The sequence below is a fragment of the Trichechus manatus genome, unplaced genomic scaffold, assembly GCF_000243295.1.
Source record: "Trichechus manatus latirostris isolate Lorelei unplaced genomic scaffold, TriManLat1.0 scaffold00001, whole genome shotgun sequence".
Taxonomy (NCBI): Eukaryota; Metazoa; Chordata; class Mammalia; order Sirenia; family Trichechidae; genus Trichechus; species Trichechus manatus.
The window spans coordinates 31,206,563-31,221,351 of NW_004443937.1; the positions used below are offsets into that span (position 1 = coordinate 31,206,563).

The following is a 14,789-nucleotide window of genomic DNA, read 5'->3' on the forward strand; positions in this document are numbered from 1 at the left end:
GATATTTAGTTGGGAAGATTTCTAAGCTAAGTGTTGAAGGTGAGGCTTGGTTTCTTCTTGTAAAGTAAAATGCAAGACCATTTAGGAGATTGTTACAACAGACTAAGTGAGTTGCTGTGGTTGTTAGGTGCTGTCGAGTGATTTAGACTCATAGCAACACCATGTGACACAGCAGAACTACCTCATGGGTTTTCTTTACGGGAGCAGATTGCAAGGTCTTTCTCACGAAAAGCCACTGGGCGAGTTTGAAGCGCTAACCAAAAACTTAACCGTTGAGCCCCCAGGGCTCCTGACTAAGTGAGTACAGGTTACTAATTCAATGCTAAGCTCTGCAGAAGTACAACTCTCCTCTTGTTATATCCAAAAATGTCAAGTAATCCATCAATTTTGTTCTTCTATTGGAGACATACTTCCATTAGCTGACTTCCTGCTCTAATCTGAACGCAATGTCTTCTATGTCTGGTAATTTGGCTGCAACTCTAGAATTTCCCTTTACTGTCATTTTGGTAATTCCCTTTGGTTTTCTCCTGTGATGAAACCTGTTTCTTTCATCTTCCTTGTTTTTTCTTTGCTTACTACCTCATTTGGTGGAGAATACCCTTTAGCAGCTAAGAAAGCTGTATGAAAGATAACTTTTTAAGGTCTTCGCATAGCTGAAAATGTCTTTATTCTACCCTTGTACTTTATAGATAGTTTGGCTGGGTATAGAATTCTAAGTTGGGAGCTGTTTCCCCTTTAGAATTTTGTGCATGGCTCCGTTGTCTTCTACCTTCAGTGTTGCTTTGTGAATTACCTGCCCCCAACACCCCCAAAAGCTTTTAAGATATTCTCTTTGTCCCCATTATTTTAAAACTTTAGTGATGATATTCCTAGGTATGAGTTTTTTTAAACCATTGAGTTAAGCTTCCTCAATCTGCAAAATCATGTTGTTCAATTCTGGGAAGTTTTCTGATCGTTTTTTTTTTGGTAATGTCCTGTCCTGCTTTTTCTAGAATGCCAGCTATTCGGATTCTGGGCCTCCTACACTGATTGCTTTATTTTCTAATCCTTTCCCTGAATGTTTCCTTTCTGCTATCACATTTTTAATTTCCAAGAAACTTTTTGTTCTGTGAATGTTCATTTTTTTAACAGACTCCTGTTCTTGTTTTACAGAAACAGCATCTTGTTATCTTTCTGAAGACGTACATTCTTTTTTTTAGGTTTTCTCATGCTGCCTTCACTGTTTGTTTCCTCCAAGGTCCTTCTTATTTTGCTCTTCATGTTCCATTTTAGAGACTTTCCTTAAATATTTGTTCATTCTTAGTTACATGCTCCTATTTAAGAGGTGCTCAAAAGCTGATTAGAAGTTCTCTGTGTGTAGAAACAGAGCTGGATGACTGATGGGTTTCACCGAGGACCTCCAGATGTTATTAACTTTGTTTTCTCATTGCCTGGCTCATTTTTCAAGAGAAAATCTGCCTGAGTGCTATTAGCCTGGCTGCCAAGGACTCTACAAGCTAGTTAGGTAGAGGAACAGGGGTCTGTTTAGTATAAATCCTTTTGCTTAATACCCCTTTCATCACTGTACCTTCACCCTTAGGTTTGCCTGGTGTCCCCGAGTCTAGACTCTTTAGGAGGAATAGTAACAGGCAGGGTTGGGAAGGTGATTTGAGATTCAACTGCTTTTAATTTAGAACTAGTCCTCCTATTTTGGCTCTACCTGCATCCCTGTTTTCAGAAATACCTGATGTCCTAATCCCTGCACCATTCTGAGGCAGGAATTGGCCTGTTTTAAGGTCTTCATCAACTGCTGGCATTGAAGTCAGTGTTAGCAACTTATCTACTTTCTAGCTTCCAATTCTAATTGCCATTATCTCCTCTTCCTTTTTTTCCCCTTTTGAGGAAAAGATTATGCTTGTGTTTATGCCTTTTGTTTCTAAATGGTCTTTCCATTATTTTAGAGGTGTTCTGGGAAGGAGTAACAGAAAGCATTTGTGTACAATCTGCCATGTTTAGCTGAAAATCCCCTATGTTGTTTTATCCTTGCTGTGTAACTTTGAATAAGAAGTTCTATTATTTAATTAAAAAAACAGGGTGTGTGAAATGTTCTAGTTTCCTTCAACTTCCATTTGGTGGTTGTTAGAAACCACCTCTTAGGGCTTAAAGACAGACTGACATACACAATTTGTCTGACTGACATACACAACTGCTACCCAACTTTCTGATAATTTGTTGTCCTTTAATTCATAAGGTACACTGACACAGGAAGGTTTGGAACAGACTGTAGTTCTTTCATGGCTAGAAAAAAACCAGTTAAAATAATCCCAGATCACACTGCTTTTATCGCCCTTTCTACTCAGTCTATCCTGTTGCAGGCTTCACATCCTTATGGCAAAGGACCATTTCTTACCTAATTCCACCACCCAATCACAATGCATTGCTGGGAAATGTAGTTTTTGAGTTAGTGTAAGAAAAGAGATACCGAAAAGTTCTGGCAGCCTAAAAAAGCAGCTCTATGCAGCAAGGTTTCCTTCCCTCTAGTCAGCAAAGGTCCCAGGCTCATGAGATAGGTACATAGTGACGGGAGAGGAACAGAAATTTCCTACTGTCTTTTTCTTTACGTGGCCCCGCTTTTCTATCACAGAATTTCTCCTGAGATTAAGTCAGTGGAAATATTTTCTGGTAGTAAGGATCAATCAAGGGTAGTGGTTAATAGTCTTTAAAATGTCATTGCTGTCTTTTCTTTAGAATGCACTACCAGAACAGATAATGGGTTCACATACCATTGCTAAACGACTATGAGAAAAGGCAGGTGCTTCCTGCTCCTTCATGCATTAAATTTAAGACCCTAGAGCAGTTGTTCACACTTAACTGTGCAACAGAATCACCTGGAGGTGACCTCATCCCCAGAGTTTCTGAATTGGCAGGCATGGAGTGAAATCAGAGAATTAGCATTTCTAACAAATTTTCAGGAGATACTGATGTAGCTTGCTGACAGAGCACACTTTGAAAACTACCTTAGAGTAACTCAAGGAGTGGCTGTCACTAACTGTGCATTGCCAGGAACCATGTCAACTAAACTTAAACAACAGCAACAAAAAAATCTAAGTAATAGCGGCAAGAAACTCTTGGACGGTCTCAAATCATATTCACCACAGCATTGGCATTTTGTTTTCTCTTTCACTGATTTCGCCTCTGATTTTTATTATTTCCTCCCTTCTATTTACTCTAGATTTGATTTACTCTTCTTTTTCTAACTTCTTGAGGTGTAAGTTTAGATTACTGATTTTAGATCATTCTTTGTTTCCGGTCAGTCCCTGGGTGGTGCAAATGGTTAGCATGCCTGGCTGCTGACTGGAAAGTTGGAGGTTTAAGTCGACTCAGAGGTGCCTTGGAATAAAGGTCTGAAGATCTACTTCCAAAACACCAGCCATTACAAACCCTATGGGGCACATTTCTACTCTGACACACATGGGGTCGCCATGAATCGAAATTAACTCGATGACAACTGGGTTTTACTGGTTATTTGTAATATATGTGTTTAAAGCTATGAATTTCCCGCTAAGAACTGCTTAAGCTGTATCCTATAAATTTTGATATATTTCCACTTTCATTCAGTTCAAGATTTTTCTAACTGCCCTTGTGATATCTTCTTTGATCTATGGGTTATTTGGAAGTGTTGTTTAATTTCCAAATATCTGAAAGTTTTCCAGATTTCTTTCTGTTGTTAATTTCTAATCTAATTTCATTGCAGTCAGAGAATAAACTTGGTATTATTTCAATCCTTTTAAAATTTTTTGAAACTTGTTGTATGATTTAGCATATAGACTATTCTAGATAATGTTCCATGTGCACTTGTATTCTCCAGTCACTGGGTGTAATGGTCTACACAGGTCAGTTAGGTCAAGCTGGTTGATAACGCCACTTAAGTCTTCTATATCTTTACGTATTTTTAGTCTAGTTGTTCTATCAATTTCTGAAAAAGAAGTATTGAGATTATAATTGTTAAACTATTTCTCCTCTCAGTTCCATCAATTTTTTCTTATATATTTTGGGGCCTTGTTGTTAGGTGCATACACACGTTTATAAATATTATATCTTCCTTATGTCTTGACCCTTTTTTCATTATGAAATGGCCCTCTGTCTCTAGTACTATTTCTTATAAAGTTTATTTTGTCTGATATTAATATAGGCACTCCATCGCACTATGGTTACTGTTCGCATGTTATATCTTTCCCCCCCCTTTTCCTGTCAGTCTACTTGTGTCTTTGAATCTAAAATGTGTCTTTTGTACACAGCATATAGTTGAATCTTACTTTTAAAATTCAATCTGATAATCTATGTGTTTTCATTGAAGTGTTTAGTCTATCTACATTAAATGTAATTAATACTTTGTAATTTTAAACAGATTTATTCTTTAGTTTTGCTTTTTTGTGTGTGTGAAAATATACACCCATCCAACAATTTTTACACGTACAGTTCACCGACAATGGTTACAAACTTCACGTTGCATCATCATTCTCACTATCTCTACCCATATTGTTTCGCCACAGTTAACTCAGACTCTCTGCCCCTTAAAGTTCTCATCTGTGATTTAGAGATGTTGTTGTTATGTGCCATCAAGTCTATGTCAACACATAGCCACCGCATGTGACAGAGTACAACTGCCCCATAGGTTTTTCCAGGCTTTCTCCCCTGTAGCCACTGGGTGAGTTTGAGCCACCAACCTCTCAGCAGCCAAGCACTTAACTCCAGTGCTACCAGGGCTTCTTGTTTTAGAGCTACTGTTGTCATTTTGATCTCACAGAAGAGGGTGCAATGCTCAAGGCAAACATTATTTACAGAGCTAAACTGTTATTTAGTTTAAACATGACTTCATGGGGGTAGTTTCAGTTCAGGGTATTAAAAACTGTTTCTAGGCAACAGATCGGGGGCGGGGGGGGGGGTTCCTCCAGTCTTAATGTACTTACTGATACAACTGGCTTTGTATCTGTCATTTTACTACTTGTTTTCTGTGTTGTACTTCTTATGTTCCACTTTTCTTCCTTTACTACTTTCTTTTATGCTATCATTTTAACTCCTGTGCTGACATTTTTGCTATTTGTTTTTAAGTGGTTGCTCTAGGCATTTCAATGTGCATCTTTAACTTATTACAATCTACTTCAGGTAAATTCTGAGTTAATTTCATTAAATATAGCAACTTTGCTCCAATATAACTCTATCCCTCCTTCTTCTGTGCTATTACTATCACATATATTACATCTGGAGCCCTGGAGGCATAGTGGTTAAGAGCTCAGCTGCTAACGAAAAGATTGGCAGTTCAAATCCACCAGCACTTCTTGGAAACCTATGAGGCAGTTCTACTCTGTCTATAGGGTTGCTATGAGTTGGAACCGACTCGACAGCACCTAACGACTAACAACAACATTACATCTATAACTGTTATAAACCTAACAATACAGTGTTGTAATTATTGCTTTAAACATAATAGTGGTTTTTTAAAAATATAGTAACGGTTTTTTAGAAAAAAAAAATACACACATGGTCTTTTATATTTACCCACATATTTATCATTTCCAGTGCTCTTCAGTCCTTCCTGTGGATTCGAGTTACCATCCAGTTTTCATTTTCCTTCAGCCTGAAGCTCTCCCTTAAATATTTCTTATAGGGCATGTCTGCCAGTAGTAAATTCTCTGTTTTTGTTTATGTGGGAATGTCTTTATTTTGACTTCATTTCTGAAGAACAGTTTTGTTGGATGTATAAGTCTTGGTTCAGTTTTTTCTCTTTCAACACTCTAAATGTCATTCCACTGCCCTCTGGCCTCCATTATTTTTTTATGAGAAATCAGCCATTAATCATATTATTGTTTCCTTTATGCAATGAATTATTTTGCTGCTTTAAAGATTTTCTCTCTCTTTTCTTTCAGCAGTTTGATTATGCTGTATCTAGAACTGGGTCTCTGTGTTTATCTTACCTGGGGTTCTTAGAGCTGTAGGTTAATGTTTTTCATCAAACTTGAGAAGTTTTCAGCTACTGTATCTTCATATATATGTATTTTTTTCTTCTTTCTTTCCCTCCTCTCTTGCTGGGACTCCTATTACAGGTCATCTAGCACACCTGACACTAGGGGTTGTTCCTAGGTCTGCATAGTTGGGGTCAGCCAATGATTTAAGCAAAGGTTGTGTTCAAATACCTCAAACCTGCAAGGCTTCACCCTCTGCTGATTAATCTCTGTGATGGTTAGGGAACACATTGAAAGTTGCAGTTAATTTTCAAATATCCTTGAATTTTGCTTTTTGTCAGGTTATCACATCTTCCCTGCACCTGCGTAGTTTTCCAATCAGCCAAGAATGTGTGAGGAGCTTATTTGAGCCCTTCTATGGCTCTCTCAAAGAGCCCTGGTGAGGCAGTGGTTAGGCATTTGGCTGCTAACCAAAAGGTCGGCAGTTTGAACCCACCAGGCACTCCATGGGAGAATGATGTGGCAGTCTGCTTCCGTAAACATTTACAGCCTTAGAAACCCTATGGGGCAGGTCTACTTTGTCCTATAGGGTCGCTACGAGTCCGAATCACCCCAACAGCAACGGGTATGGTATGGCTCTCTCATTTACAGGATCTTTCTCAACTCTGACCGCCACCTTGGGCTAGTAAAGCTGCAGGTTTTACTTTCAGCTAGCGATGGCATGGATGCCCTGCACACACATCATCATCCCAAACTCATCATCCCGAACAAGTGCATCCCCTCTGGTAGCAAAGCTGTTGGTTTTTGCAGCTAGCCCCATGCAGGTAAAATTACCATTTTCACCAACCAGGTTCCTTTCTCCTCTTCTTTTTTTGGCAATGCCATCACTTATGATAATTTACTCCAAATCAATTTATTTTGTTTTCTTGCCTAAGGGGGAAAAAAACTAAGGAGGAAGTTTGATGCTAAAGACTAATGTAACTCTTTGGAAAACCAAGTATTCAAGGTATCTATGTGAACTAGAGCTTTATCAGAAATGATCAAATTTGTGATAAAAGTTCCCACTATCAAAATATTTCTAAATTTTGGCAAATCACTCAAAAAGTAACAATTTTAGGTTGTATGATTAAAATAAAATTTTCTTTCTAAGAATGTGGTTCAACCAAAATATCATCTACTTGTTTGGCCCACAGTGTGTATGAGGAAAACCATGCTACTGAGTGATGTGGCAGAAACTTGATGCACTCACTATTTTTTAGCCCCAGATGGCTTCTTAGGCTTTTACCTACCAATAATATTAAGAAGTATCAAGCTTCCACACTTGTGAATTAATTGACTCTTTTCCTGGGTACTAGGGTAACAGCTGTGTCACATATAACTTCCAATCTTTTCCAGCCTGATGACCAAATTGGTAATGATAAAAATCATTTCCATTTCACCATGTCTACTGTGAGTGTCAATACCATGAGTAGTAATTAACATAAACAGCTAAGTATGACATCAGTTAGCACAGAGTATGATATTTCTTCATATTTAATAAAATGAAAAGAAACCAACCTCTTTTTTCTTCTTCTCGTTTTAGTTTATCTTCCTCTATTTCTTTTGGTAATTTTTCCTTTTTCTCTTTCTCCACGTCATTATGCAAATGTTTTGTGGTATAGCTGAGTGCTGGTGAAAGAAGGATCTCTCCATTTTTGCAGAGTTCATCACGGATTTTAATAAAAAACTGCTGAAGTTCTACTGCATCCTCATATATTTCGGAATCTGTCCTATAACGGCATCAAGAGCATCCACTGACACATAAACTACTTATTTCATATACCTCAATTATAGGTTAAATTCTATTAAATACTTCTTTAATATGTTAATTAATACAACGGTACTTTTGTTCAGTTCTAATATCTCTCCTTCATGTTTGTTAGAACAAAATCTGAGATGTCATTTGACCATGGGAGCCTTAGCCTTCTCCTTAAGGCCTACTCCCAGCACAGATCACGTAACAGAAAAGGCTTCATATGTTTCCCTGTGGAGGTATGTTACAGACTGAACTGTGTCCTCCCAAAATGTGCATTAACTTGGCTAGGGCCATGATTCCCAGTATTGTGTGGTTGTCCACCACTTTGTGATCTGATGTAATTATCCTATGTGCTGTAAATCCTAACCTCTATGATGTTAATGAGGCAGGATTAGAGGCAGCTACGTTAATGAGTCAGGACACAATCGACAGGATTAGGCTGTATTTTGAGTCAATCTCTTTTGAGATATAAAAGACAGAACTGAGCAGAGAGGAGAGGGATCTACTACCACCAAGAAAGAAGAGCCGGGAGCAGAGCACGTCCTTTGGACCCGGGGTCCCTGTGCTGAGAAAATCCTAGACCCAGGGGAAGACTGATGACAAGGACATTCCCCCAGAGTCGACACACAGAGACAAAAGGCCTATCCCTGGAGCTGGCAACCTGAATTCGGAATTCCACCCTCCTTGACTGTGAGAGAATAAATTTCTGTTTGTTAAAACCATCTACTTGTGGTATTTCTGTTATAGCAGCACTAGTTAACTAAGACAAGGTAGATGCACATGCACCAGTAGATTCTAGCAACAGAATGTGGCTGCCAGAGTCAAGAACTGTATACAAGGTTCTACACCATGTCCAACACTTACTTATATCTAATCCTTGGATTAATTTCTACTTTCCTTTAATGGGGACCAATGTAATACATAAAGTGTTAACAAAAGGTTTAGGCAATGTCCATTTTCTTGTTTTGGACCTGCATCATGGTCGTCTAGGTTGGTAGTACTCGGCAAGTATCTGAACCTAAATTGCAAAGCCATGAGGGCATCCTATAATGCTTGTAGGCCTCAGAATGAGTGTTCACTTTAGTTTCCCAGAAATAAACTACGTAACTCTGGGGAACCAACACAGGCAACATACTGAAAGATGAGAAAAAACTATTTGTGCCATACTCAGAACTTTTCTGAGCCTCTTTCCTCATTTATAAAATGAGGGAACTGGGCAAAAAGAAACTTTAGAATTTAGAGTGAAATAAATTTTATTACTATCTCTAATTCACTGGGGTTCGAGGAAAACCTAAAAGTAATTCTATTAACTAAAAACACCAGGGCCTGAAAAATTATTCACAAAGCTCTCCACAGACAAACGTTTTATCAGCAGTTATGGAGACACTCTGGTTGGGGAAGTCTGGGGCGGGCATAACAGGCCCAGTCAGCTGCCAGGTGGCCACGTCACTATGGTGTCAAATCTCAGTGAGGTCTACAAAATCCCCTTTCCCATTAGCAAAGGTAAACTAGAAAACAATGAAAAAACACTGCCAATAATCTAAATGGGTGTTTTTGGAAAAATTTTAAAAATCTTTTCAGGTTACAAAAATGCTAATACTTGTAGGAAAGTAATAAAAATAAAATTTACTAAGGGAAGAAACACCTAAGACACTATTTTGATGCCTGCTTTTTGAAAAAGAGATATCTGAAGCCTGTCCACTTGAAATACCAAATAGTGAACTGATTTTATAACACCTTACAGTTGTAAATATAAAACTAAAAATGAAATCCCGCTTTTGGTAAATCCATGTTAAAGTGAAAGGGCAGATTCATAATTCTACCATGTCATGTGTTTAGTAAAGGAAGCTTTGTACAAGTGTCATGATAAAAAAAAAAAAAACCTGTTGCCGTTGAATCGATTCCGATTCACAGCTACCCTATAGGACGGAGTAGAACTGCCTGACAGGGTTTCCAAGGAGCAGTTGGTGGATTCCAACTGCCAACCTTTTGGTCAGTAGTTGAGCTCTTAACCACTGTGTCACCAGGGCTCATATTCTCTTTTGTTTTGTTTATTTAAACAAAGTAATACTAAGAATTTGCTAACTTAAGAGGTCAAGTGTTCTCTACATAAGCAAGAATAAAAACTCAGGATGGAAAAAGAACTCTCATTCCCCCAAATTGGCAGACTATCTTTTCACATAAGGCAGACATTCAGCAGAAGGAAATAATTAAGATTATAGGAGGCTCCTGATGCTTCCCTGTCCCTGTCTTTCCATGGGTCCCCTTAATCTGCAAGGGAGTCAGACTGCTTCATTCAGGAATACTGCCAACAGATTAGGAGAACCATTGGCCAAGTGGCATGAGTCAGCACGTACTGTTACTGAACACTGCTGATGGACAAAACCACGGTCGGTCACCCAAGTGAACTTTTCCTTGTGCTATGTCTCCCTGTTTAGATTCCTTCTACTTCAGGGTGTGAAGTCTTTGGTGATACTGGGTAGCAGTGGTGGGCAGAGGTTGAGTGGTGATGAAGCATGAACTCTGTATAGAGATCAATGTGGAAATTTACTGCATGTGAGCTTCATTAAACTCATAATATTTCTGGGATGCCTATCTTCTTTATTGACAGTACAGTAGATAAAGTCACGGTTTATCATGCACTAAACTGATGCATCCCTCATCTCAGCAGCATGACCTTAGTTCTTATTAAATACTATAAGCAGTCACAACACTACCTTCGTTTGCAAAGACAGACACAGCTTCCCTTATGTTTTGCAACAACGTTCTGAGCACGAGAGCGAACCTGTGTGCACCACTATTTCAATAAATGCACCTTGGATCCTAGCACCCAGTCCTCAAAAGCAAAAATCAATCATGTCAACAATGGGAGTATGAAAAGATCTCATTTCCTAGCGATAACAAATCTCCTTAATTCTTAGAATAAATATGTCATCCATACAAGACGAAGTTGCTAATAATCTAAGAAACAAATGCCCTTTGGAAGAATTACAGAACCCCAAGATGTAATGGGGTCTGGGGAACTGGCTTTAGACTTAAGGATTACTAAAGTAAAACAAGAACAAACACAGATGTTTAAGCTCAGTGAAAGCAGAGCTTCTGTCTGTTTTGTTCATTGGTGTATCCCAAGCACCCAGAACATTAACTGGAAACTACTCAATAAACATTTGTTGAATAAAGGAATAGCTCTTGCAGATTTTGACTACAAGATGTCCTTCCATCTTTCTCTTTATTTCTACTCCCACTGTCTAAGAATAAGGGCCACTTTCTAAATGTGTCTTTCAAGGACCTCTCCAATTTGGCCCCAACTCTTCTTGTCTCTTAACAGACCATATTTGTTCCCTAACCCTATGCCTCTGCTCATATCACTCAGCTTACCTGAAAGATCTTCCCCACTGCTCATCTGAATCCTACCCATCCTCCTATTCTTCCCTGATAACTTTTGTCTTTTTAGGAGAACTCCAGGCCACAGAATTCCTTATCCCATATGACACTGACTTAACTAAGTATCAGGTTGTTACATATTGTCTTATGTCTGGAATTTTCTCCTAAGCACAGGTCCTGTATTATCTGTCAGACTTCAAGCTCTTAGAGCACAGAGCTCAAGCCTTGATGTGCCTGGCTGTGTTCCATGATTAGTACGAGCAGCAGCACGCTGCAGTGGGGAACAAGATGCGCCACACCATTTACTAGTTATGAGACTTTGGAAACGCACTTCTCTCTGCCTGTGCCTTGGGTTCTTCATATACAAACTGGGAAGATTATCAACTCCATAGAATGGCTGTTGTAAGGGTTAGAGACGATTTACATAACGTGCCTAGCATAGTGCTTTACATAAACAGCAGGTGTTTAACTGGTATAGCAAACGTTACTATTCATTTGTCTTTCAAGGTCCAGAGCAAATGCACTTTCTTTAATGGGCTTCACAGACTCCCTAGCTGGACATCCCCCACACACCCAGGCACACTGCCTAGAGGCCTAGCTTTCAGCAAGATAGACTGAGCTCCAGGGGTGGGGGTTAGTATCCTTAACTGTCTACATTCCCCAAGTGCCTCCAACAGCACTCAGAAGACACGCTGTAACCGCTGAATTGAACCTGTTGTAACAGTTGAGTATGCTATCAATGTGCGGCAAACATACACCACAAGTCAAAATTAAAGAAAACTGAAATCTGATGGAAATTTAAGCATGGTTGTTTCTTGGTTGATTCTTCTACAACATTTCACATCTACTCTTAAAGTGAGAAATGTGAGATTAAGGAAAAAAAAAGAAGCCTTTTTACGTTCTTGAAATGGTTGTCAAATTTAAATAATGCTAACCTCAGGTCAAAACTATTTTATTTAAAACATTCTTGGATTGAATTTAAACTTTTAAAAGAAAAGTCATGTTACTATTTCTAATTACTAGCATTTTATCCTTTTAAAATCATGTTCTGCAAAAGGTTGTATTTTAAGAGTTGATACTTTTTAACAGATCTTCAATTTTGGCTTACCCCTTCTTCTCCCTGGCCCTAATCTAGATGATTAAGAAGTGTGCCCTCTCCCCCACAGAACAGGTGCTGTATAGAAGTTCTGGCCGGTTAGAATTCAGAATGGCATCTTACCAACTGTAACAATGTACCCAAGCTGAAATAGTATATCAAACCAGTATTCCTTCTTGTTTTGCACTAAATATCTCACTTCTCAAAAAGAAATGGCTCTGAAAACATACCGATTCATCCTTCTTGCTCTTTCCAATACTTCAAACATATGCTCCTGAAATAAATCAAGCCGCCGGTAGCGATTATTTTCAACATTCTTCCTAATTATGTCAAAGGTAAGAGGAGGTTTGTTTGGAAAGCTGGGATCCACAGCAGGAATTTCTGCTAAGGAATCACTGTAGCATCTTCCCTCATCATCCTGATGACTCATGACTGACACAAAAAGATTGTGGATAAGTTCCTGAATCAGCAAGGTCACATTTGGGACATGAGAGTCCTCATCTCCCTCAAGGTCTCTGCGAGTTTCAAGCAGGACTTTGTGTAGAACAAGGGCATCTTTGTAGATCAGGGACTCAGGCTCATTGTACGTACAGGCGTTGTTAAACATCATGACAAAGTCCTCAACCATAGAGTCTATATCTTGGTACTTGTTGGCCATCATGTGACTTCGAATTTTTTCCATGTCCATGGGCTTTTTGATGGTCAGATAGTAGTCAGGCAGCTCGGATCTGGAGGGAAGCCTCAGAAATATGGCACTGAGGCGGCGACCCCTTTTATCAGTATAGTTCTTTACAGCCTCATAGACTTCATTTAATTTCTGCTGCATTGGAGTCATGTATTTTGATTTTTTAGGAGAAATGCCACTCTTCCTACCTAATGAAAGAGATTTAATGTTAACGGACAAAATTAAATAAAAGAACCTAAATTTTTATAGCACTGGCAGCATAACCATAAGAAAGGGACTACTCCATGTGATTTGTAAAACATAATAATTAGCACATGACTAGTGAAATACAGCCTAAAGACAAAAAAGAACTAGTAAGAAATTTAAATAATCATATTTTTGGTGGAAGAATAAGTACTGTTAGGCTGAGACAGCTGTGATTAAGATGGAATAAAGCAAATGAGTACATGTGTGACATTCTAATTCCATCACCTCTAGTATCCTTGAGAACTGAGATTTTCTTCATGGGAGAAAAAGAGATACAGCTATAAGACACAGGATACACAGTAAAAAACCTGTAGCTTTGAATCTTAATTGAAAATATCAGTATGAACTTCTGTTGTATTTTATCCTTAAATGTAAATACACATGCACACACGCCCACAAACATATTTCCTAGCTCTGTCCACTAAAAATGCCTAGAAACGATGAACAACTCAGTACCAGGGTACCCCAGATTACAGTTTTGAAATACAAATTCCCATCAAAAGGTCAGGGCTCCTTGGCAAGTGGCTGATTCCCAGTATGCACAAGACGAGCCAGGCATATTTTGAAACACCAAAGAGTAAAGACTCTATTAATAAATTCTTACCATGGTCATGTCAAAAGAACACAGGACCATTTTGGAAAACAGTATGGTGCTTCCTTAAAAAGCTAGAAATAGAAATACCATATGATCCAGCAATCCCACTCCTAGGAATATATCCTAGAGAAATAAGAGCCGTCACATGAACAGACATATGCATACCCGCATTCAATGCAGCACTGTTCACAATAGCATAAAGATGGAAACAACCCAGGTGCCTATCAACGAATGGATAAACAAACTATAGTACATACAGACAATGGAATACTATGCAACGATAAAGAACAATGATGAATCTGTGTAGCATCTCACAACATGGACGAATCCGGAAGGCATTATGCTGAGTGAAATAAATCAATCACAAAAGAACAAATATTATATGAGACCCCTACTATAAAAACTCATGAAAAGGTAGCCCAGGGGCAAGGACAAGAAGGCAGGAGGGGACAGGAAAGCTGAAAATGGGGAACCCAAGGTCAAGAAGGGGAGAGCGTTGACATGTTGTGAGGTTGGCAACCAATGTCACAAAACAATATGTGTATTAATTGTTTAATGAGAAACCAGTTTGCTCTGTAAACCTTCATCTAAAGTACAATTAGGAAAAAAAAAAAGAACACAAGAACCAGCCTGGGACATAAGCATCAGTAAGGACAATAATTACAGTACGATGAATTCAGCAATATGTTTAAATCTGGGAGTTCTTAATGACACATAAAAAATAAACAAAAAACTGGGTAAATGTTGGAGGACTGTTCGTAAACCAATGCATTATTTTAAAAACTAGTAAATGAAGGGGAAAACAAAGGGGGAAAAAAAGAAGCTTTTAACATCCTTCCAAAAAAACAAAACAAAACAACAAAAATCCCTGTACCATTCTACCTTGGTGAGTTATCGTCTGGGGTCTTAAAAGCCTGTGAGCGGCCATCTGAGACACTCCACTGGTCTCATCCCTTCGGGAGCAAGGGAGAATGAAGAGAACAGGATACAAGGAGAACATCAGTCCGAAGGACTAATGGATCACAGCTACCAAGGCCTCCACCGGA

At 38.7% G+C, this 14,789-nt stretch overlaps 1 protein-coding gene across 5 annotated transcripts in view; it reads right to left on the bottom strand.

Moving 5' to 3' along the window:
* PBRM1 (polybromo 1) overlaps nt 1-14,789 on the bottom strand; it is an 83,363-nt gene that overhangs the window by 35,646 nt on the left and 32,928 nt on the right. For all 5 annotated transcript variants that reach the window (XM_023727258.1, XM_023727251.1, XM_023727242.1 and 2 more), the window contains 2 exons: nt 12,448-13,090; nt 7,500-7,711 (listed from right to left, as the gene is read on the bottom strand). In XM_023727258.1, coding sequence (XP_023583026.1) covers nt 7,500-7,711; nt 12,448-13,090 — 855 coding nt within the window. The remainder of the gene's footprint in view (nt 1-7,499; nt 7,712-12,447; nt 13,091-14,789) is intronic.